Genomic DNA, 26,778 nt, shown 5'->3' on the forward strand with positions numbered 1-26,778 from the left:
ATGGTTGGTATAGTAGATAATATTTTACACATATTTGCATTTCTTGGTTGTGATAATAATTTCGTGGTTATGTAGGAGAAAGTTCATGTTCATAGGAAACACACAGTGCTGCTGAAATACTTAGGTAACGTATCATGATATCAGCAAATTACTTTGAAATGTTTCCAAAAATGTGTGTGTGTGTGTGTGTGTGTGTGTGTGTCTGTCTGTCTGTGTGTCTCTGTTTAAAGAGAGAAAAAGAGAAGAGGAAGCAAATGTGGCAAAATGTTATCAATTGGTGAATCTGGGTGAGCGGTATTTTTGGGTTCTCATTATTCTATTCTTTGAACTTTTCTGTAGGTCTGGAATTTTTCAGATTAAAATGTATATCAAAAAGGAATAGTCAAAAATAAATAGGTTTATGAGAGCACAGTCTCTCTCCTTTGAAGAGTGAAGTATATGAAGGCCATTTTCTAGTTACTTAACAATTTTATCCTAAAGATTTGAAAGTGCTTAAAGTAAGCAGGATATTACTATATTTAAAAATTGTGAAAATTTTATTTAAACTGCAGTAACAAAAACTCTAATTTCCTTTAACATACTTCGTTAAATTAACAGTAACAAGTTATTAAAATAATAATTCAATGGTGAAGATAGACAATTGATTTGCTGTCTGATATCGATTTTATACTTTTACTATTTTGCTTAAAATCTCATGGCTAGAAGGACCATAGAAATTCATTATCTAATCCTGCTCTTTGATTTTACAGATTAGGAAACAGAAATTTGGAAAAGTAAAATGATTTGCCCAAAGTCCCCCAGACCAGATTCCCTTAGTCTGTTTTTTTTGTTACAACACACTATTCATTGGCATTTTAGTATTATTTTGTACATTAAATCCAGGGCAAGTTTTGCTTTAAAGGGAACACTTATTATCACAAATCAACTTATTTCAAATATATCAAGGATAAAAGATGTTAAATCTAATCTAGGAAGTCATCTCTTGACTGCATCTGCATTATATATTATAGTTAATATTATTATCTGTATAATTAAGATCTGTATTAAGATCTTATTGTATAATTAAGATCTGTGCTATAATGTATATGAATCAGTTGTTTAAATAAGAAAAAATTGTCCACAAGGGTAGGTATAGAATTACACTATACATTAATATCAGCAGGACCTATGAGTTCATATGACATCAGAGGAAATTAAATTAAATTTCATTTGTTCAGGGGTGAAGCAAAACAGAAATAGCAATAGCATTGAATATATTTGAGAATGTTTTTCCTTTGAGAGTAAAAGTAGAGAGATATGTGAGTATTAAGAAAAAATGAAAGCTATTGAATTTTTCTTAAAAGTAAGAAAACAATTGAGAAATTGGAGGCTAATGCATACTTAGAATGAAATTTATTTTCGTATTGAACACCCAAAGGACTAATAATAATAATAAAATGAATTAATATTTGAGTCCTTGGGAAGGAAATTATATGCATGCAGTTGATAGTCCTCATACCAATATTTAATCTGAAAAATTCTCAAGTAATTTACTTCAGGGACTATTGCCTGAGTCAGGGATACAAGTCACACATATAATGAGAAAATCTGAAGTGTAACAAGTTTGTTATAAAAAGCTGAGGAGGAACACATTGGGGATAAAAGACTGAAAGTAAAAGTGAAGATGTGTAAGGTAGAGAGAGCCTGTTAATAAATGCTAAAGTGCAGTCAGAATCCGATAACATTAAAATGGCTATCCTTGGGCAGTCTTTCTCTTTCATTGATTTGATTTCATTTTAAACATTGTTTTCTTTCTGCCATTTAGTAGTATAAACTTTTTTCTAATTAAGTGTTGAGAGATCAAAAATTGGCCTAAATTATTTTTCTATATTACTGCATTTACGCTTTAGATTCTAATGTAAAATTTGTTCTTATATGAGATTTCAATACTTCTGATGATACAATGTCACACATACAGGAATTACTGAATTTTTATAGAGCTGAAGATATTTTAAGATAAAAGGGATGGATGATGTTTATTCTGCATAGTTGAAATAAGAATTAAAAAGAGGAAAGAATCTTAAAGAGTAAGGATATTTTCAAAACTCCTTTTGTTGAGGATTGGTAAAATGTATCACTTATTCTAATGAGAAAGGTGGAGTTTCAATCTTCCTACATTTGAAGAGTGTGTACAATCCAGCCCACATGGCTGCCGAGACAAACATGTGATTTACATTGAAATGTAGTAACTAGTGGGTGTTACATCACCATGGCCTCAGGCAGTCCTATGTTGATAAAATTTTACACCTATCAAAAGAAGCACAGTCTCCATGCCACATTTTAATTTCAAACCGATAAACCTAGAAGAATGAAAAACTCTCATAAATCATTTTGATAACCTTTCTTCATAAAATATTCTACCTATTTGGGAAATATACAAACTATGCTTTTTAGTTTATATAATAATTTATTTCTGATAAAAGTTGAAAGTATTTAAATGCCTTCACTTTTGATTTCAGAGATGAACAGTTAGCTAAAGAATAAAGATAGGCAAACAGACCTAATTTTTAAAAAGGGAGTACCAGTGGTCCCTCCTTATGTGCCAGGGATACCATTCCAAGACCCCCAGTGGATGCCTGACACCGTGGGTAGTACCAAACCTTAAATATACTACAATTTTACCTATACATACATACTTATGATAAAGTTTAATTTGTAAATTAGGCACTGTGAGAGAATAACAACAATAATAAAATTGAACATTTATTACAATATACTGTAGTAAAAGTTGTGTGAATGTGATCTCTCTCTCAAAATATTGTACTGTATCACACTTTTTGTGATGATGTGAGATGATAAAATGCCTATGTGATGAGATGAAGAGAGGTGAATTATGTAGGCATTGTGATGCAGTGTTACATTACTATTGACCTTGTGACAATATGTCAGGAGGATCATCAAGTCACGAAAATGTCATGTGTTCCACCCACAAATTTAATGCTTTTTCCCTCTAAACTAAGCACTTATCATACACTGTTGCTGTAACTTTTGCATTTTGAGATAGGAGAGTAAAACCAGCACAAATTTATTTTCCCTTCTTCACAACTTCATGGCTAGAATCATTTTTACCATAGATCTTAGCAACCTCAGCATACAAGTTTTTCATTTCCTTATTTAGTTGAGAACATTTACCTTTTCACTTAAAGAAACCATTTTACAGCTTCTCTTTTGTATATTCAAATTGCCAGTATTACTACTCTTGTGCTTTGGGCCATTATTAAGTAAAATAAGGGTCACTTGATCACAAGCACTGTGATTCAGCAACAGTCAATTTGATAACCAAGATGGCTATTAAGTGACTAATGGTTGGGGAGTTTCAATAGCGTGGAGACACTGGACAAAGGGAAGATTCACATCCTGGGCAGGACAGAGCAGAACAGCGTGAGATTTCATCACGATGCTCAGAATGGCATGCAATTTAGAACTTATGAATTGTTTATATCTGGAATTTTCTATTAAGTATTTGTGGACCACAGTTGACCATGGGTAACTGAAATCCTGGAAAGTGAAACTGTGGATAAAGGGGGAACTACAGTATGTCTAAATTTGGTCTCAAATTTTGAATATTTCATGATTCCAGTGTGAAGCCTTTGCAGTAATGTACAGAAGTTCCAAATTGCATACAAGATATGACCAGAAAATACTTATTTCAAAATATTTATGCATTGCTTTTCAAAATATATATAGCACTAGGAACACATGCTGAAAAATATTGGTACTCAGCAAATCATACTCACTATTATTCAGATTATTCATGTTTATTATAATACTTTTTATTTTAATTGTTCTCAAGTGTATTGTAAACATGAGCAACTGTGTCTCTAGGTGGATACCCATACACCCAAATGCGTAAATGCATTTGAAATTTATTTATTGCAATAAAAAAGATGGTTTGGGAACATATGGGTAAAATCAAATAATAATTTGAGAGAATTTTGTTCTGAAATCATTATCAACATATCTCTACTATAGTAAGTGTCAGAAAACGTAATAGAAGATAAGCTAAATATTCTAGTGTGGTTGGAAAATGTTTGATATAGTGCCTCAGCTTATGTTCCCATGTAGATTCTGATTTAAAGTAGATCTTTCAATATAAAGGGGGTCAAATATATAGTGTTGGAAAGAGAACTGACTCTGGGTGGTGAACACAAAATGTGACATATAGAAGATGCATTACAGAACTGTACACCTGAAATCTATGTAACTTTACTACCAATTGTCATCCCAATAAACTTTGAAAAAAAAGATGCTGAAGAAGTTTGATTTAACAGTTATTTCTGAGCTACAAATTGTGGAGACCTAAGAATATAACTAAGAGACAGTAAAGTACTTGCTACAGAACGGAAATAAATGTAAGTTAGCAAACAAGTAATCAAATTGGCTTGTTTTTTTTTAATAGGGAATAACATTTCATCTTTAACGAAAAACATTACTAATTGTCAAATCTACCAGTTCCAATATTTGTTTCATTTCCAAAACCTGTTTTAAGCATATGTTGACATGATAGACAGTCTCCATGTTTGGAGGAGGGGACGAAATGAGAAGTGTGAATATATAGATATATATGTTGCCTCGAGCATTATATAGAGTTTGTGCTTTTCTATTTTTTTGTGTTCAGCACTGTGCCAGACATATTACATGTTTTGTCTCATTAAATCCTCACCTTGTGAGACCGGTATGATGCATATTTTAAATATGAAAGACTGAGTTTTGAGCCTCAGAATGTTTAATTGAGTTTAGGAAAAATCATACAGCTACTTATTTGTAGAGCTGAGACTAGAACACAGGTATACTCAAGTTGCTTAGTAAATAGTGAATCTAGAATCTAAACCCAGATCTGCACTTTTAAGGACCCCATGCTGCCCAGAGAAGTAGCAAGTTTAGGCAGAGACTAGGATACTGTCAGAGCACAAATTTCCAAGTGACTTGTTAATGGCAAAACTGACCCTTAGAACCTTAAGTTCTATACTCATTATCCTAGATGGTAACGGATCCAAATTTAATTAAGGAAAATAAGATTCTACGTAGAATGTAGGCACTTATCTTAAAGGTTGCACTGGATGTTCAGAAACCTTGGTTCACATCCCCAACCTGCCTACTTACTAGCTCTCCTAACTTGAGATAGTAACCCAATGGCTCCAGATTTTAGGTACCATGTTTTTAAAAATGAGGATAATAACTAATTAGGATATATTCTTAAACAAGTTTTAACAATCATATTAGAAAAAATGAAAACACTTGGAAAACTTTTTGTCAGTCCCAGTAAAGTTCAAACATTGTTATCATGTAACCCAGCAATTCCACTCCTAGGTATATATGCAAGGGAAATGAAAACACGTCCACACAAAAATGTACACATGGATGTTTATAGCAGCATTATCCATAATAGCCAAAAAGTGAAAACAACACAAATATCCATCAACTAATGAATGGATAAACAAACTGATATATTCATACACTAGAATATTATTCAAAAATAAAAAGGAATGAAATATTGATATATACTATAATTTGAACTTTGAAAACATTATATTAAGTGAAAGTCAGGCACAAAAGGCCACATATTATATGATTCCATTTATATAAAATGTCCAGAACAGGCAAACCCACAGAGACAGAAACTAAACTAGCATTTGCCAAGGAATGGAAACAAGAGGAATTGGGAGTTTCAGGCTTTGTTTTGGAGGTGATGGAAATGTTCTGGAAGTAGACCATGGGAATGGTTGCAAAACTCTGTGAATATAATGAAAATATTGAATTGTACACAAAGGGTAAGTTGTATGGTGTGTGAATTATGTCTTAATAAAGTTGTTAAAAAGAAGAAAATCAAAATATTTTGCCAACTAGAAATAGCTATAAATTTCAACTACGTATCTGTATGATTACTAGAGCAATGATAGAAGAGTAGATGTTTCATAAGGTCAAACTATATCTGCTCTTTATAATTTTATTATTTTCAATGAAACAAGTAAATATTAAACAGTATTATCCAACTATATAAATGCCAATATTTCATAAACGAGGTCAGACAATTAAATTCGTGAACTTGTTGCAACAATGTTGCTAACGTTTTTCGATATCAGAAGGATTATTCATTATGAATTTGTACCAACTGCACAAACAGTTAACCAAGTTTACTATTGGGAAGTGCTGAAAAGGCTGCATAAAAAAGTTAGATGACCTGAAGTTTTTGCCAACAATTCATGGCTCTTGCATCACGACAATGCACCGGCTCACACAGCACTGTCTGTGAGGGAGATTTAACCAGTAAACAAATAACTGTATTGGAACACCTTCCTATTCACCTGATCTGGCCCCCAATGACTTCTTTCTTTGCCCAAAGATAAAGGAAATACTGAAAGGAATACACTTTGATGACATTCAGGACCTCAAGGGTAATACGACAACAGCTCTGGCGGCCATTCCAGAAAAAGAGTTCCAAAATTAATTTGAAGGGTGGACTAGGCACTGGCATCGGTGCATGGCTTCCCAAGGGGAGTACTTCAAAGGTGACCATAGTGATATTCAGCAATGAGGTGTGTAGCACCTTTTCTAGGATGAGTTCACGAACTTAATTGTCTGATCTCATATGCATTTATGTTCATAAAAATGATGATTTATTTTGTATGTAAGGAACTGAGGTCCAGAAGTTAACTAGGTTAGTGGTTCTCAAGCTGTGCTGCATCTTACGATCAAGAGTAATGATGCCAAGGCCACAGTGACCAATTACATCACAAGCTCTGGGGGTGGGACCCTTGCATTATCAATTTTTAAAGCTCCCCACGTTAAACTCTAGAACAAGTGAATTAGGTCATATTAGATAAGAGGCTAAAATAAGTTGTACTATTGGTTATCGTAATTTATGCCAGTATAGGTTAGCTTTAGCTAAGTTCCCATGTATGCTGTTTCTCATAAAAGTAAGAAGAGGTTGGTCTCTTGCTCAATGCTACTGAAAGGTGAGAGGTAAAACTGTACAGTGAGGTCATAAGTCTATTCCAAGAACAGTAGTGCTCTGTAGTCAACCTATAGCACTAGTTGCCATCCACAGATGCTTATCAGACTTACTAGAAATTTAAAATTAATACATATATCCAGAAACTATCTTAGATTTGCTGAATCAAAATCACTAAGGGAGGTATCTGAGCTTGTAAAATTTTAAAAAGTTCATGATTTTGATGCCCAACTTTGGATGGAACTTTCTAGAGGTGTGCCATGGTATGTCTTTAGTTGTATTTTGTTAAATTATAAGGAAGCATATTTCAGCTTAAGATAGAAAAATAACTTTAAAAATCACTTTGAGCTACCCAGCAATGGAATGGTCTGTTTTAAGGCCGTAAGCTCTGAGAAGTGTGAGAACAAGCCCTGTGAACCCTAATTCATTCCCTCTCAACAGAGAAGTGTCCTATCTGATGAGTGATGCTGGGAGAAGGAACTTAGCATGGACAGCCCAGCCCCTGGTGGATTCTTACTGTGAAAGCTAACTGGTCTCAGAATACAAAGATGAGCTGTGTACCCTTGCAGGGCAGAGGTGCGCAGTTCTCTTCAACCAGGGAGATACACGAGGTCTGACAATTCTGTTCGCGAACTCATCCTAGAAAAGGTGCTACATACCTCATTGCTGAATATCACTACAGTCACCTTCGAAGTACTCCCCTTGGGAAGCTATGCACCGACGCCAGCACCTTGTCCACCCTTCAAATTAATTTTGGAACTCTTTTTCTGGAATGGCCATCAGAGCTGTCGTCGTGTTACCCTTGATGTCCCGAATATCATCAAAATGTCTTCCTTTCACTATTTCCTTTATCTTTGGGTAAAGAAAGAAGTCATTGGGGGCAAGATCAGGTGAGTAAGGAGGGTGTTCCAATACAGTTATTTGTTTACTGGCTAAAAACTCCCTCACAGACAGTGCTGTGTGAGCTGGTGCATTCTCGTGATGCAAGAACTATGAATTGTTGGCGAAAAGTTCAGGTCGCCTAACTTTTTCACACAGCCTTTTCAGGACTTCCAAATAGTAAACTTGGTTAACTGTTTGTCTATTTGATACAAATTCATTACGAATAATCCCTCCGATATCAAAAAAAACTAGCAACATTGTTGGAACAAGTTCACAAACTTAATTGTCTAACCTCATATTAGGGAGTCTGAGTGGAGATCAAGTCAGCCTTGCGCTCTATGTCAGCTTCATTGACAATAAAGCCAATATTTTGATCTCTCTCTGACTGTCTTATTTCTCAATTTCTTCCAAAGTGAAGAGAGTTACCTTTTGGTGTCCTTGAATTCCATAGCATCACAATAGAGTCATAAATTGTAATGGCCCAGGTCCATAATACTTGTGTTCTGAAATAGCATTCCATTATTTTTTTTGAAGTCAGCGAACAATTATATTCTAAAGTGTAAAGTACTTCTAAAGTATAAACCCACACACAAAAAAAACCAAAATGTATACAAAGGACCTCTTTCTTTACTGGCATCAAAACTCTGGGAAATCTAACTGCTCAACTGTCTATCTTTGGGAACAATAGCATTTTCCGAATTTCTACTTTATTGAGAATAATCTTAGTCATGATCTGCAGAAGTTGGTCCTGGGCAATTTGGAGACAGGTCTTCTTTATCGTTACAGGCTGTTCCACATCAATGCAATACAGATGTTCTTCTCTTAAATAACCAGTCAATATTTGTAATTGGTCCAGTACACTTAAATCTTCACTCTTATACCGTGTTTCCCTGAAAATAAGACCTAGCTGGACAATCACCTCTAGTGCGTCTTTTGGAGCAAAAATTAATATAAAACCCAGTCTTATTTTACTATAAGACCCAGTCTTTATAATATAATATAATGTAATATAATATAATATAATATAATATAATATAATATAATATAATGTAATGTAATGTAATACTGGGCATAATGTAATATAATATAATATAAAATACCGAGTCTTATATTAATTTTTGCTCCAAAAGACTCATTAGTGCTGATTGTCCGTCTAGGTCTTATTTTCAGGGAAACATGGTAGTCATCTTCATCTTGTTCTTTTTCTTCCTCTTTCTCTTCTTCAGTCTCTCCTTCAAGCCTCAACCAGTACCAGCCCTCCCTGGGAACCTGAATATTCTTCTGTCTATCCAATTGCTGACAGGCTCACTGGCTTCTTCTAAGATCTTCTAGCTTCATTTCATCTTGTTGATTTTTAAGTCACATTCAAAACTGTTCTGCAGATTTTTCTTCAATTTGAATTTTCATGTGAATCTTTCCCCTTTAGCTTTCTAATTTTTCCTCTGCTTTCCATTTTAACAATGCCTCATGATCAATGTCACTTTTCCCTGTTTTGACGTTGAGAAGAATTGGTTCAACAATACGATCTCCACCCTTGCCAAGGGTCTGACCACTTTTATATCCATTTTCTGGAGCAAAGCAAACCTTTTGTTTTCACAGCCTAATGTGTTCTTCAACCCAATGTCATATCTTTCTTGGTCTTCTTTTAAAATCTTGTGCCTATTTTTCAAATTAGCTTTTTGCTGCTTTTCTTCTTTTTGACGGGCTTCTTGAATTTGCCTTAACATTGGCAACCCTGGTCTGACATCTTATTGAACAATAATGAAGGCATCAGACATATAGTCCTCTTCTTCTGCCGTGTTCAATTTCATATGACAAAAGTATCTGACTGCTCTACTCACCAGAGCCAGCTAGCGTGAATGCATGCAGCGCATATGCTCACCAACCAGAGCAGGACTTGTGGGAGTCAGCCTCAATCTGAGTTTGGGTGTGCAGTATCTCTGCTCTTTTAATGTCATCTAGATTTTAACCTGCCTAGTGTGTCCACTGCTGGTACTAGCAATGGATCCCTCAATCCTCCCTAAATACTTTTTACCAGTTGAAGCTCATTCTACAAATCACTGCTGAGAACACATTTTACTTCTTACCGCTCAGTAACAAAACTGACTGCAACAAAGCACATATATGACCCATAGGCATGACTGCACTACCAAGGAGGCAGCAGATTAGTTATGAATCTAAGTGGTTATGTATCTAAGTGGTTAAGCAAAATAAACACATCAATTTGATAGGATGAAAATTTCAAAGGTATAGATTTTGTAATCAGTCTCTCCAAAAACAAGGAAAATTGGATTGAGTGTTAGTTATAGCAGTATTTCTGAGAATATTTATTAGAGTTTGACCATGTGTGTGGAGTAGAAACTTAAAACTTTAAAATCCATTCAGGCAGCCAAGCCAAAAAATTCAGTTAGGTGGATTGCTTCTAGTGTTTCCAGTTCTCATGACAAGGAACAGCTGGCTCACAGGTTGGACTACGACCCCTCAGGGCCAGGAAACTCACATGCATAAGGGGACATTAACTGCAGTGCTAATCTACTCCTCTGGGCTCAAAGTAATAAAGTCCATTTTTGTACAGATGTTAATCAAAAGATATTAGATAAATAATCAAGGGCTAGTATGCTTTTAATTGACCAGACTGTTTCTCAGCAGCAACATGTTCCCTCTTTACCAAATTATAATTATCTGACTCTTCATGTGGTCTTTCTTTGCTGGTTTTATTGATGTTATTCCCTCATATCAAATTCACTAGCCCTTCTGCTCTCAATATTAAAAGGTTTCATCTCTGAGATAAATATAAAATGATACCCTATCGCAGTTAATTGTAACAAAGTCCTACTTTCCCTATTTAAAAAGAAAAATAACCTACTGATTATGAATGTTAATATTCATGAAGCCATTCGCAAGCAGTGTGTCCAGCTAAGCATAACCAAAATATACTATGCATCCAGGCCTCTTTATTTCTAAAGGCAGAGTAAAATTTAAAAAGAAAATCAACAACATGGTCTTTTCAAAGGATACCAAATTTAAAAACAAATAAATCAACTTATTGTGCAAACAGGAAACTACAAAACTTTTTAAAATTGTCGACATAAATGCATTTTCTAAGGTCATAGTAATGATAACGACAACAAGATGATATAAACGTATTTTACTGCTTCTGAACATCTTCATGTTATGTGAAGTAAAGAATAAGAAGCACTGTTCATAAACACACAAAGCCCCTCAAAATGAAAAAAAAAAGTCACACAATTCTGTAGGTCAATTATTTTGTTTCTTAGACATATCTTAGAAAGACTATATTTTGTCAAATTAAAATAACATAATAGTTAAAATGTTTACCATTTACCAAGCATTGTTCTAATTGTTTTATATGTATGAATTAATTTCATCTTTACAGCAACCCAATAAGGTAAATACTATTTTACAAATCAGGAAATGGATGCATAGAGAGGTAAAGTAACTTACGAAGGTCACCCAGCCAGAGAACCACAATTCAAATCTAGACAATCTGGCTCCAGTCTTCACACTTGACCATTGTGCTACTGCTACTACATAATTAGATAACTAGCTGACAAATGCTGTTTTTAATCTCTACACTGAATTAAGTCTAAAATTCAAAATGTCCCAGTGGTATACAGTAGTTTTTTATTCTACATAGATGTCAGTCAAGAATGGAACATGTATAACCAATGATTGTTGGTTTAGCTATAGATGTAATGTTTAGATGATATATTAGATAATTCCATGACTTCAACATACCATGATTTTGTTGACTTTATTCTCTTCTTCCTAATGAAATATTATACCATTCATATCCCACTTACCAAGGTCAGACGATTAAGTTCGTGAACTCATCCTAGAAAAAGTGCTACATACCTTATTGCTGAATATCACTATGGTCGCCTTCAAAGTATTCCCCTTGGGAAGTTATGCACCCACGCCAGTTCCTAGTCCACCCTGCAAAGCAATTTTGGAACTCTTTTTCTGGAATGGCCAACAGAGCTGTTGTCGTATTACCCTTGATGTCCTGAATGTCATCAAAATATCTTCCTTTCAATATTTCCTTTATCTTCAGGTAAAGAAAGAAGTCATTGGGGGCCAGATCAGGTGAGTAGAGATGGTGTTCTAACAGTTATTTGTTTACTGGCTAAAAACTCCCTCACAGACAGTGCCGTGTGAGCTAGTGCATTGTTGTGATGCAAGAGCCACAAATTATTGGCAAAAATTTCAGGTCGTCTAACTTTTTTATGCAGTCTTTTCAGGACTTCCAAATAGTAAACTTGGTTAACTGTTTATCCAGTTGGTACAAATTCATAATGAATAATCCCTCTTATATCAAAAAAAGTTAGCAACGTCATTGCAACAAGTTCTCAAACTTAGTTGTCAGACTTCGCATATATCACTTAGATTCAATAGGCTTCACTGGAAAATACAGTGCAACTATGGATCACAGTCTTAATCACTGCCAATATTTGTAACCATATTTGTTTTCAGATTCAATAAGTCACATGCTATCTCAAAGATGATAGAATCATTCTCATTCGTTTACTTTCAATATGCCCGATAATATAGATTTTAAAAAGCATGCTCATTGGAACATCAAGAGTTGTAGGTTTATTATACTGGCACTAAACACAGAGTCCAGGCAAGTTTGTGAGGATAGTGATTGAGCTGGGTCTTCTTTACTTTTACTCTATCTAAATTTTGAGTGATACCAAGAATATATAGGGGCTCAGCAGGTAATTGTTGGTGATATAAGATTTGGAATATTTGATTGCAATACTTTATTCTGCATCTTTTGAAAATAATAACTAAGGTAAAAAACATTAGTACACTTCTCAGATATTTGAAAATCACTGATGTCTGGTATATTTAATTATACTTAGATGCTTCTTTCTTCCATGCCCCATCATGTATATAACAAGCAGTGTAGTGCACTGGATAAGGTTATAGCTTATGGAATCAGCCTATTCAATTCAAATTCTGACTCTGCTAAATACTTAACAGCTCTGTGACCTTGAACAAGCCACTTAATCTATTTGAATCTCCATTTTATGACATGCGAATAACAATATTATATGTCCCAAACTGGAGTTGCTTTGAGCATTAAGCGATATTTGAAATATTCTTAACAGAGTACCTGGCACATGGTAAAGGCTCAATAAATGTTAGCTACCATTATTGCTATTATGTGTGGTTAGGGATGGTTTGTATGAACATGCCCAAGGGTGACACAGACTTCCTATCCTTCCTAATCCATCAGGAAAGATATACCACAAAGGTTCTCAAAGAGATGTCATGTATGATGCACTCAGAGAGACATGCAGCACCAAATGTAGACAGTGGTAATTAGGAATAAGGGGATAGACAGACATGCTGGTTGTTGTGTTCTTGATCATGCCTAAAAAGAAAGTATAATGCAATGGAGAACAGCATGAGTAGCCTCATGTTAAAATCCAAGGATTGAAACTCACACAGCAGTACGATGCTGATTAAATCACCTAAGTTATTGAAGTCTCAGTTAATGGAAGATAGTAATATTTACTTCACAAAATTTTTCTGAGAATGATATAGTATATATAAAATGTCTAGTACAGTCTGAGTATCTAGTAGCGCTCAGGAAATATTAAACCGCTTCTCCTCATTTCATAGATAACTATGGTCTGACTACAGAGATGTTTCCCTCCAGCCTGCTGGAAGCGAGGGTCATTGATTCTGTAAGAGGTACGCCTTCTCTTCCCTCCTTGCCAATATATCCTATCCCCTTGAACTAAAATATCCTTGAAGTAGAAACTGGAAAATCAGTGAGCAATTTCTTTACCCACATAAGAAGTAAGAAAAGCATAAATCTAGCTCATCACTAGGGTTGAACAACTGCAAGTCCAGAGCTGTCTGTGAATTAAAGACATTTCTTAATCTCCTACTGCTACCAATCCCCCAACCTTGTAAGCCTTCCACTCAGAGCCTAAGAGAAAAGAAAGATGAAAAGAAAACCTTTGTTTCCTTTGAACAGCAAAGAACAGGGCAGCAGCCTAAAAGAAATAAACTCTTCTTTCACTCTATGAAAAGAAAAAAAAAAAAAAGACTCTTGTACTATGATAGACAAAAATGTCAAATAAAATTCGACCAAACTGTAGAGAGAGTTAAGCCCAAAGGGAAAACTTTTTTTCTAAATTACTGCATTCCCCTCTAGCTGTCTGAGACTTTTCCATGGCCATTGCTAATGATCTGAATCAAAAGGAAAAAAGCAATTTGAAAGCACACTGTAAAAAAGTGTGAGTGTGAGTGTGTGTGTGTGTGTCTGTGTGTGTGTTTGAAATCTCAGTACATTGTAGGCACTAGGTTCTGGAGGGGGAAGGTTTAATGTTCTGCAAAGCAAATCTTTAAAGACTGTGAAAGGAGAAATGTTCCCTTTATGCTAGAGAAGGTTATCTTTTTATCTCAAGATAGTCAAAGAAACATTTTGTCCTTTCTAACTGATATTTAGACACTTTCATCCTTTTGGCAAAAGAGCTTCTGAATTAGTTGGAATTTAAAGTTAAGGTACAGGTTTAATAGAAACCCTTTGAGTGATGTGGTTTGGAGTTGATATTACATTATGTAGGCAGTTGTATCCGATAGCCTAGAAAAAAATGTATTCACAGAGTTATTGCACAAAGATATATTTCTGGTGTTCTCCAAAATTATATGGCATTACTGAAATTTTAAGTTCTAGAACCAAAGAATAAAGTAGCATCTACTATAGCTTTCTCACCCCTCAATGGGTATACTCTTCCTTCCTCCAATTATATGGATTTACTGTGCTTTCAGGAAAAAAAGTATAACAATAAAAATAATTCACCCAAGTAAACCTAGACACTTCAGAAAGCTTCAGAAATAAATACCCCACTCACAGAGAAAACTACACTAGGTTCACCACTATGGATGGTGGTAGAGAAGTAGGTTCCTTTGGTCAAGTAAGCCCATTTCTGGTGGCACTAGATTCTGCAACCTAAGCTCTAACTAATTCCACAAGGATTTGGAAGGGTATTTTCACTTATGATAAAGGGTTGCTGAGGACAAATAGTTTCCATATAACATTTTCCTCAAAAACCATCCCTTCTGTAAAATCATGTGATGATTTCTTATTGTACTTAAAATAGAGTCTTAAACACATCCCTCTGTAATCTTCCCACCACCTCCTTTTCCAACTTTACATCTTACCATTCTCCCCCTTGTCCACGATTCCCCACTCACACCACCCTTGTTTCACGAACACATCAAACTGATCTCTGCCTCAGAACCTTTGTATTTGCTGCTCTGTTTGTCTGAAATGCTCTCCCCACTTTACATCCTTCAGACTCAGGTCAAATATCACCACTTCCAAGAGGCCGTCCCAAACCATCTTACCTACCCCCAATCCTGTCCCCACCCACCTACCATTCTCTGTACCATTACCTTGTTTTATTTTCTTCCTACCAGAAGATTCTCAACAAATATTTGCGGAATGAAGGAACACCTTATATAGTAATTCTTGAAGTGCCTCCACTTCCAGATAAGTGTGTGGAGGTCTCAGACTAATGCAGAATCTACAACAGGATAAGAATAAAGGCAAATCAATAATTTGTATATTCTCAAATTTTGGAATACATAATATCAAAAGAAAAAAGAACATCCAGATCACTAGGTTTTTTGTTTGTTTGTTTGTTTGTTTTGTTTGTTTTAATTTTCATCCCATAGATCTGATGGCAAAAATTCTGACATGATGCTTATCAAGAACTGTCTTCCTTTGGGAGTAGGAAAGGGAGAGGAAATGAAATCAAGGCTCCTCCCTTAAGAAATGTGTTATCTGTCAGATTGCAATGATCTTGCATCTGCTTCTTATTTACAAGTTGAATTACACTGAATGGACCAAGGATATAGGTTCTGTCACTAAATGGCTAGATGAACTTGAACCATCATTTTAGGGGTTTTACCTCTTACATTGGAATGAGAGTTTCTGTCTTGTCTAACTCATATGCCCTATTGTGAATCTCAAATTAAATAATGCTAAGGAAAGTACTTTATGCTATCAAGCACCATGGAAATGTAAAGAACGGGTTTTACAAACGTTTTACATTTTCTCAAAAGGAGAAGCAAAATGTTTCTTTTTTCCCATAATATTCAAATATTTTTAGAAAACAAATGTTTTGGTTGGCTATTAAATTAAAACCCAGTCGAGATTCAATCCTACCATATTTTAAAACCCTCTCTGGATTCATCTAGACATATAAAATAATTATTTTGCAATAGAAAGGAAAACCTGGAACTTCTTACTTTGTATATAGCAGACCATAAATTCAGCTGCTAAGATTATGCTGGATCCACAGGCTAAAAGATAGGACTAGCAAAGAAGGATACCAAGTAGTTGAACAGAACCAGTCTTATAACAGAGGCTATGTAGTATGATTTAGCAAGTAATGAAGGATCTAAAAATATCTTCAATAGGTTACCATAGTTGTCTTAAATTTCCACCATTAGAAGAAGCATTTTTCATGTATCTTAATACATTTTAATTTGGTTAATCTTCTTTCAGTGAGACAAACCACCAGCTCATTAACAGTATAGCAGAGACTAATTTATCTGATTAACTCATTCCTATCCACTATCATTTAGCGAAAAATTCTAATGGACTCTATGAGGAAACCAGAAGTAGAGGATTAGCTAAATTTTCCTTGGATAAAGGAGGTCAGGAGCATTGTTTCCTCATTTGAACATTTGAGGCTTAAAATGGGCCCTAAGCTGCCAAGAGACAGCAAGCAAGGAGGGTATCTGAAGAGCACATGGAAAGTCAATTTGGTCATACAACCAGAAGAAATTCAAAAATGGCAGCCACACAACCCAAATTACCATGTAGCTGGACTTCAATTCAAACAGAAGTTAAATAAAGCTAAAAAAGTTTTTGAGACTCTTTTGCTTGTTATCAAGTGTTGGTTCTACTTACACACAGAGTCATCTTTTTAAAAAATAACTTTAACTAGATCTTCACCAAAACCAACCCCCCCCAAAAATCGCAATTGTCCCCACTTATGCTTAATACTTACAAGTATAACTTTGTCTTTTGATAAAGAAAGTATTCTTGATAATGTCTACTTCCATTAATTATGGATAAATGTGATTCAATAAAGAAGAAAAAGGAGTTCTGGTCAAGATGGTGGAGTATGCACAAGCTACACTGGCTTCCTCCCATGACCACATTAAATTTACAACTAAATTACAGATTTATTTACACTTAACAATTTTAGATTTACAACTAAATTATAAATTTACAACTGAACTATAGTCAACCTATATAACCATCAGAAGTCTACCTGAACAGAAGTCCTATATTTAAGGCTATATGGAAGAAGCCATGTAGCGACCAGTAGAAGGGGCAGAGATTCAAACTGGGCTGACCCCACACCCATGTGTGGCAGTCAAGAATTGGGAGGGTTATGTTGGCTACAGAGGCCTCCCCTGAAAATCAAGGGGTCCCATCACCACACCAGGTTCCCCAGCCTGGAGCACCAATGTTGTAAAGAGGAATCCCCTCAACATCTGGCTCTGAAAATCAGCAGGGATTCCATCCACCTGGGTGAGACAGAAAGCTGCTAGAAACACAGATGTCTTCTTTAAGGACCCATGCACAGACCTACTCATTCATAGGCATTCACCCTGGGTTCCAGGAAGGGATGGTGGCTCAGGAGATGGCAGAGACATACAGGAAGAGACTAATGTGTGGTTTCAGGGCAAGGGTTGGAGGAAGAGCTACAATTGTCCCTCTGTAGAGCCATCTTTCCTCTGTTGAACCCTACCCCCACCCCACATCTAAATAATCTTCATTGGCCTGATGAATTCCACTTGCGCCACCCTAGTGACTCCCTGGGATACTGCCCCACCCACCTAGCACACCACCAGAGGCTTTTTTGGCAGCTTGTGGGCAGCTGGTGTTGCCCTGCACTTCAGTCATTCTTGGACAACTCTCGGGGGTCTGTGGGCCTCAGGCAGGTGGTAGCTGGCCTCAGTGTGCCCTACATCTTTTGCAGAGTGGCCCCAGGCTCAGAACGGGAACCAAATATGAATCTGAACTAACCTGGTTAACACCACTTCCCCCACCTTGGTGACTCCCTGAGACCCTGCTCCACTCAACACAAGTACTATCCAGGTACAGCTGGCAGCAGATCTCAGAGTGCCCTGGGTCCTTTGATGACCTGCTCCAGTCCTCAGTTGGCAGAATAGCCTCTCCCACACGACTTCAAGTCCAGCACAGGCAGCAACTAACCACACATAGCTTTGTAGCTCCTACCAAGTAGCCCTGGGCTGGTCACAGGCAACAGTTGATCTTGGCCTGTATGAGAGCCCCTCCCAAGATGCCCCTAAACCAACATACCTGGTGGCCTACTTCAAACCAAAACACAGCACAACCCAATTGGTCCCACAAGAAGCTTACCCAAAGGGCAGTCTCAGGAGGCACTAGAGCCCACTGGGGTGAATCCTGCACCATGGGGTCATCCACCACACAGCAGCTCATATGCTATGGTCATGGCCAATACTCACATCCAGTAAGCCTGAGGGTCAATCCCATCACTAATGTGCTAATAGCAATTAAGTCTCAACTACAACAAGAGGAAACACACAATCAATACAACGGACACTCTTGTAGCACCCAGTGCAGGTGACCAGAGAAACTGTGCCACTGGGCCCTACAGGACACCTACTAGATATAGTCATCCAGTCAAGACTTGGAGACAGCAGATCTACGTAATACATAGAACCAAACACAGAGATGCAGCCAGAATGAAGAAACAAAGAAATATATCCTATATAAAAGACCAGGAGAAAACTCCAGAAAAAGAACAAAACAAAATGTAGGCAAGAGACCAAAATGTACCAGAGACACAGTTCAAAACAATGGTTAGAAGGATGCTCAAGGAACTTAGTGAGAACTTCACCTAGGAAATGACAAGCATAAAAAAGGACATAAAACCACACACAAAAAAAGTCAGAAGTGAAGAATATAATAACTGAAATAAAGAATGCACTAGAAGGAATCACCAGCAGACTAGATGAAGCAGAGGACTGAATCAGTGATTTGGAAGACAAGGTAGCAGAAAACACTGAATTGGAATATCAAAAGAAAAAAGAATTTTAAAAATGAGGATAGTTTAAGAGACCTCTAGGAAAATATCAAATGTAACAAAATTTACATCATAGGGGTGCTAGAAGAAGAAGAGAGATTAAGAACCTAGTTGAAGAAATAATGACTGAAAACTTCCCTAATGTGCAGAGGGAAATAAACATACAAGTCCAAGAGCACAGAGTCCCAAAAAACATGAACCCAAAGAGGCCCACACCAAGACACATTGCAATTAAAATGCAAAAGATTAAAGACAAAAAGAGGATCTTAAAAGCAGCAGTTAGTTACCACAAGATAATTGCCATAAGACCATCAGCTGATTTCTCAACAGAAACTTTGCAGGCCACAAGGGAGTGCAACAAAACATTCAAAGTGATTAAAAGCAAGGACCTAAAACCAAGATTACGCACCAAATTTATCATTTAAAATTGAAGGAAAGATAGGAGACGTCATCAAAATGGCCGTGTGAGGTGACCCTCCTGTAGAATCCTGTAAAATCTCCACTGGAAATTACAACAAATGGAACAACTATAACTCCACAAAGGACTCCCTACGTAGCAGACAGTCAAGACAAAGAGGCCCATTACTAAATTCACCTAAATGTGGGTGCATCGCGCGAGCCGAGGAGGAGGGAAGGGAGAAGTGCAGAGACGAAGCCGTGCGGGCGCAGGACACAGACCAAACTCAGTGCTCTGAGCTCGCTGCAGCTGTGGTAGAGGGAAGAACTCGGACTGCTAGGACTCTGTTTATGGCCCACAAGGCCAAAGGGACAACATATAATACAGCTGAACCCAACGCTCATGGCAGAGACCTCGGAGAAAAGACTGAGGAAGAAGGCTAAAAATGGTGGTTTAAGCCTTCACAGCCATGGAGAATGGAAGCCTTAGGCTCTGAGACTAGCTGCCCTCTCCCCACCCTCCCAGAGCTAGCCCCGCCCCCAACTGCCCGGTGCTAGAAGCAGAACAGTAGTAGTGTCAGATCAAAAGAACACAATATTTGCAGTTCTGAGAACTGTGGACCGCAGACCACAGATTCGCAGGCCAACTAGTACCGGCAAAGGGGAGGGAGCTGTGAAAGCAGGACCGGCTGTGGTGGTCGTCGCCGCCATTGCTCTGAGCCACCTCACATGACTCACCCTGCCCCTGGCCCCACCTATCTTGGTGGATCTCTGCAGGAGTAACAGAACTGCTGAAACAAACGGGCTCTGAATCTGGTGCAGGAAGAGCTTTGGAACTTAAAAAGTTCTCCGCATACAAACAAGGACACTGCGCCCTGTGACCCAAGCGAACTATTAACAGAGGAGAAGCCCATCATCTCCCAGGGAATCCCCGCATTGTGTGAGAAGCTGGAATACTGCAGAGAAAACATAGAACTACCGTGTGAGAGAAATAAAAGGCTGCAGGAGGAGAGAAAATAAAACATTCTACCAATAAGTAGTGGAAAACAAAAGAAAGACCTCTTCCTATCAACCTGTTGCAGAAGTCACTCCTGTAGATGTGTAGGAAGAGAAATAATAAAACAGTAATTGCCATGAATAACCAAAGCAACAAGACAGCTCAGAAAGAAAGTGAAAAGTCTCCAGAAAAGGAACTTAAAGATATGGAAACATGTGACTTAAATGACAGAGAATGCAAGATTACAGTTCTGAAAAACTCAACGAGATGCAAGAAAAATACAGAAAGACAGTTAGTGAACTCAGAAACACAATCAAAGAACAACATGAGCATTTTATGAAAGTGACTGAAATTTTTAAAAAGAACCAAATAGAATTTCTGGAGATTAAGAACTCAATGCAAGAAATCAAGAATGAAATAACCAGCTTAGGTAGTAGAGTTGACCACATGGAGGAAAGAATCAGTGACATCGAAGATAGAAACCTGGAAATGACACAGATGGAAGAAGAAAGAGACTTGAGACTTATAAGAAATGAAAGAACTCTACAAGAACTTTCTGACTCCATCAGAAAGAGCAATATAAGAATAATGGGCATACCAGAAGGAAAAGAAAGAGAGAGGGAACAGAGAATATATTCAAACAAATTGTCGATGAGAACTTCCGAAACTTGTGGACAGAACTGGATCCTCAAATCCAAGAAGCAAATAGAACACCTAATTACCTCATCCCAACAGGTCTTCTCCAAGGCACATTGTATTGAAGCTGTCTAAAATCAACGACAAAGAAAGAATCCTCATGGCAGCCAGGGAAAAGAACACGGTAAGCTACAAAGGAAAGCCCATTACACTATCATCAGATTTTTCAGCAGAAACTCTACAAGCCAGAAGGGAGTGGAACCAAATATTCAAACTGTTGAAAGAGAGAAATTATGAGCCAAGAATAATATATCCAGCAAAAATATCCTTTAGATATGAAGGAGGAATAAAGACCTTCCAGACAACAGAAGCTGTGGCAAATTTCCAATACACGACCTACACTTACAAGAAATACTAAAGGAGGCTCTTCCACCACCATCAACAGGGACAATTTGTGGCAACCAAAACATAAAAGGGGGAGAGTAAAGGCTGAACCAGAATATGGGAATGGAGAAAGTAAGCGTGCTGAAGAAAATGGAATACTCTATCAAAATTTATTTTACATAAACTTAAGGGTAACCACTCAAAAAGAATCCAGAACTGAAATATATACTGTAATAAAAGAAAGAAACAGAGGAAACATCATAGAATACCACCAAACAGAAATAATAGACAACAACAAAAAGGCAAAGAAACAATGGAGACACAGCCTTACCAGAAAACTAAAGATAGAATGACAGGAAATCCTCACAAATCATAATTGCCCTAAATGCAATGACCGAACTCATCATAAAAAGACACAGAGTACCAGACTGGATCAAAACCTAAACCCAACCATATACTGTCTCCAAGAGACACATCTCAGCTACAAGGACAAGCATAGACTCAAAGTGAAAGGGTAGAAATTGACACTTCAAGCAAATGGTATCCAGAGAAAATCAGGTGGATCCATACTGGTATCAGATGAAACAGACTTCAGGGTAGAAAAGATAACAAGAGACAAACATAGACATTTCATAATGGTAAAGGGGACTATACAACAAGAAGACATAACAGTCATCAATATTTATGCCCTCACTCAGGGAGCACTGAAATATACCAAGCAACTACTAACAGAACTAAAGGGAGAAATTGACCAAAACACAGTTATACTAGGGACCTAAATACAACACTGACAGCTATGGATAGATCATCCAAACAGAAAATAAATAATGAAATAGCAGCCCTAAATGACACATTAGAAGAAATGGACATAATTGACATATATAGAGCACTTCATCCTAAAACATCAGACTATACATTTTTTTCTAGTGTACATGGAACATTCTCAAGGATAGACCATATATTGGGACATAAAATCAGCCTCAACAAATTTAAGAAGACTGAAATCATATTCTCTGATCAAAGGCTTTGAAATTGGATATCAATGGCAAAAGAAAGCAGGAAGAACACAAATACATGGAGATTAAACAACATACTTTTAAAGAACGACGGGGTCAAAGAAGAAATAGCGGACAGATCAAAAGATACATAGAAACAAATGACAATGAAAATACATCCTACCAAAATTTTGGGGATGGCAGCAAAAGCAGTTTTAAGAGGGAGATTTATATCATTATAGGCCTATCTCAAGAAACAAGAAAAATCTCTAATAATAACCTCACGTTAACCTTAAAGAACTGGAGAAAAAAGAACAAATGAAACCCAAGGTCAGCAAAAGAAAGAGATAACAAAAATCAGAGAAGACGTAAATGAAATACAGAACAAAAGACAGTAGAAAAAATGAATGTGACAAAGGGCTGGTTTTTTGAAAAGATTAACAAAATTGACAAGCCCTTGACTAGACTCACTAAGATAAAAAGAGAGAAGACACTAATTAACAAAATCAGAAATGAAAAAGGGGAAGTTATCACAGATGCCACAGAAATACAAAGGATCATCCAAAATACTATGAAGGACCATATGCCACCAAATTCAATAACCTAGAAGAAATGGACAAGTTCTTAGAAACATATAGCCTTCCTAGGCTGAACCATGCAGAACTGAAAAATCTAAACAGACCGATCACTAATAACGAAATTGAATCAGTCATCCAAAACTTTCCCAAAAGCAAAAGTCCTGGACCAGATGGCTTCACTAGTGAATTCTATCAAACCGTCAAAGAGGATCTAATATCAATCCTGCTCAAACTCTTCCAAAGAATTGAAGAAGAGACGGTACTCCCCAACTCATTTTATGAGGCCAACATTACCCTGATATCAAAACCTGGTAAGGACAACACAAAAGAAGAAAACTACAGACCAATATCTCTGATGAATACAGATGCAAAAATCCTAAACAAAATTCTAGCAAATCGAATACAACAATGCATTAAAAAGATTATTCATCACGACCAATTGCGGTTCATCCCCGGAACACAAGGATGGTAAACATCCGCAAATCCATCAATGTGACACATCACATCAACAAAATAAAGGACAAAAATCATATGATTATATCAATTGATGCAGAAAAAGCATTTGACAAGATAAAATATCCATTTATGATTAAAACACTTAATAAAATAGGTATAGAAGGAAAATACCTTAACATAATAAAGGACATATGTGACAAACCCTCAGCTCATCTCATAATTAATAGTGAAAAACTGAAGCCCTTTGCTCTATGTTCAGGAACACGACAGGGCTGTCCCCTATTACCTCTGCTTTTCAACATAGTGTTGGAAGTCCTTGCCAGAGCAATCAGGCAAGAGAAAGAAATAAAAGGTATCCAAATTGAGAGTGAAGAAGTTAAATTCTTACTCTTTGCACATGACATGATGCTATATATAGAAAACCCTAAACACTCCACCAAAAAGCTATTAGAAACAATCAACGAATACATTAAAGTTGCCGGCTACAAAATTAATGTACAAAAGTCCATTGTATTCCTATATACTAACAATGAAATCACAGAAAAAGAAATTCAAAAAACAATTCCTTTTGCAGTTGCAGCAAAAAGAATAAAATACTTAGGAACAAACTTAAACAGGGATGTGAAAGACCTATATGCTGAAAACTACAAGACATTTTTTTTAAAAAATTGAAGAAAACACAAAGAAATGGAAAGACATTCCCTGCTCATGGATTGGAAGAATCAACATAGTTAAAATGGCCATATTACCCAAAGCAATATACAGATGTAATGCAATCCCCATCAAAATCCCAATGGCCTTTTTTAAAGAGGTAGAACAGTCCGCAGCCAACTTTCCCCACCCTCTTCCCTCGCCCGCCCTCCCCTCCCCAGCCCCTGCGCCGCCTAGAAAAACTTGTGCGGGGCCATTTTTGGGGCAGTAAGATCCAGCCAGGAGCCCCAGAGCAAGCGCGCAGCCCGAGAGCTCGAGCCGCCTCCGCCGCGAGACCCCACCCCGGCCTGCGCCGCGAGATCCTGCAGCCTCCCCAAGAGCGAGCCCGGCCGCTGCGACCACCAGCCGGGCTAACGGCCGACCAACCGCCACTGAGGTGCCCGATGATAGCAAGTAGGTGGTGGCGAGGCGGGCGAGACCACCACCACCACCGCCGCCGCCGCCGCCGCCGCCGCCGCCGCCGCCGCCGCCGCCGCCGCCGCCGCCACCACCACCACCACCCCGCCTCTTCAGTGCCCGCCGGCAGTGAAGACTCGGAGAAAAAAGTTCTCGCCACCAAAGTCCTTGGCACTGTCAAATGGTTCAACGTCAGAAATGGATATGGATTTATCAATCGAAATGACACCAAAGAAGATGTATTTGTACATCAGACTGCCATCAAGAAGAATAATCCACGGAAATATCTGCGCAGTGTGGGAGATGGAGAAACAGTAGAGTTTGATGTGGTTGAAGGAGAGAAGGGTGCAGAAGCAGCCAATGTGACTGGCCCAGATGGAGTTCCTGTAGAAGGGAGCCGTTATGCTGCTGATCGGCGCCGTTACAGACGTGGCTACTATGGCAGACGCCGTGGACCTCCCAGTAATTACGCTGGGGAGGAGGAGGAGGAAGGGAGCGGCAGCAGTGAAGGATTTGAGCCCCCTGCCACTGATGGGCAGTTCTCTGGGGCCCAGAGTCAGCTGCGCCGCCCCCAGTATCGCCCTCAGTACCGGTGGCGGTTCCCGCCTTACCACGTGGGACAGACCTTTGACCGTCGCTCACGGGTCTTTCCCCATCCCAACAGAATGCAGGCTGGTGAGATTGGAGAGATGAAGGATGGAGTCCCAGAGGGCGCACAACTTCAGGGACCAGTTCATCGAAATCCAACTTATCGTCCAAGGTACCGTAGAGGACCTCCTCGCCCACGACCTGTCCCAGCTGTGGGAGAGGCTGAAGATAAAGAGAATCAACAAGCGGCCAATGGTCCAAACCAGCCATCTGCTCGCCGTGGATACCGGCGCCCGTACAACTATCGGCGTCGTCCCGGTCCTCCTAATGCTCCTGCACAAGATGGCAAAGAGACCAAGGCAGATGAAGTGCCATCTGACAACCCTGCTCCAATCACAGAGCAGACCAGTGCTGAGTAACACCAGGCTCCCCAGGCACCTTCTCCATCGGCAGGTGACCTAAAGAATTTAATGATCATTTAAAAAATAAAGCAAAAAGCCAACCACGACCTTACCAACACCAAAGAAACATTGAAGCAATAAAGTAGAAGACGAATAACAAGATGTGGACATTGGAATGTTTACTGTTATTCTTTACAAGTACAGTAAACAAGTACGAAAGGAAGATGTCAACTAATTTTCCAGCATTTTATCTGGGAATGTCTGCACAGAAGATAAGAGAGCAACCTCCCCAGTTTCAGTAACCACTAGGTTTATTTTTTTTCCTGGTTTTTTACTGTTTGGTAATATGAATTTAAAGAAGAAATATTAATACCACATGGGGTGAAACCCTACCAAAGAAATCTGAAATATATAGTAAATGCTTGTTTTTCCTTTTCTGTTCATTTTGAATGCTGGTGCTAAACTTCCACATGTCGTGATTTAAAAAGAAATTTTATGCCCTTCTTATTTATTTCTAGGATGAGGGGAGGGTAATATTTTTGCTTTCCTATGTGACTCTCTTTGAAAATGTGCAGTATGAAGTTCCTCAAAAATAAAATTTTTACCCTTGAAAGGAAAAAAAAAAAAAGAGGTAGAACAAAAAATCATCAGATTTGTTTGGAACCACAAGAGACCCCAAATAGCCAAAGCAATCTTAAGAAAAAAGAACAATACTGGAGGTATCCCACTCCCTAACTTTAGCTTGTACTACAGGGCTACAATAATCAAAACAGCATGGTATTGGCAGAAAAACAGACACATGGACCAATGGAATAGAATTGAGAATCCAGAAATAAAACCACATAAATATGGACAGATAATTTTTGACAAAGAAGCAAAAAACATACAAAAAAAAAATTGAAGGAAAGATAAAGAGCTTCCAAGACAAGAAAAAGCTAAAGAAAATCATCACTACCACCAAACAGGTATTACAAGAAATGTATAGGGACTTCTTGAAGAAAAAGTGTGGGGTGTTGGGACCAAAAATGGGAATAATAAAATGTCAATAATTATGTATCCATGAATAATTACTTTAAATGTAAATGGATTAAATGATTCGATCAAAAGACATAGGGTAGCTGAATGGATAAGAACACAAAACCTGTACTTAGGGTGTCTACAAAAGACTCACTTCAGATTAAGAGACACACAGAGACTGAAAGTAAAAAGGTAGAAAACGGTATTTCTTGCAA

The 26,778-nt window shown here is 37.6% G+C and overlaps 1 protein-coding gene and 1 pseudogene across 1 annotated transcript; one reads left to right on the plus strand and one right to left on the minus strand.

The window, feature by feature from the left end:
• Positions 1 to 8,595: 8,595 nt before the first annotated feature.
• On the minus strand, positions 8,596 to 9,702 carry LOC117028436 (G patch domain-containing protein 11-like; annotated as a pseudogene).
• Positions 9,703 to 18,372: 8,670 nt separating this feature from the next.
• Positions 18,373 to 25,742, plus strand: LOC117012041 (Y-box-binding protein 3-like). Its single transcript, XM_033087968.1, is given in 4 exon segments — positions 18,373 to 18,432; positions 24,323 to 24,554; positions 24,637 to 24,657; positions 24,660 to 25,742. Coding segments are annotated over 4 exon segments (1,218 nt in total). The 3' UTR covers positions 25,565 to 25,742.
• Positions 25,743 to 26,778: the final 1,036 nt, after the last annotated feature.

This window comes from Rhinolophus ferrumequinum, chromosome X (assembly GCF_004115265.2).
Source record: "Rhinolophus ferrumequinum isolate MPI-CBG mRhiFer1 chromosome X, mRhiFer1_v1.p, whole genome shotgun sequence".
NCBI classification, from domain to species: domain Eukaryota; kingdom Metazoa; phylum Chordata; class Mammalia; order Chiroptera; family Rhinolophidae; genus Rhinolophus; species Rhinolophus ferrumequinum.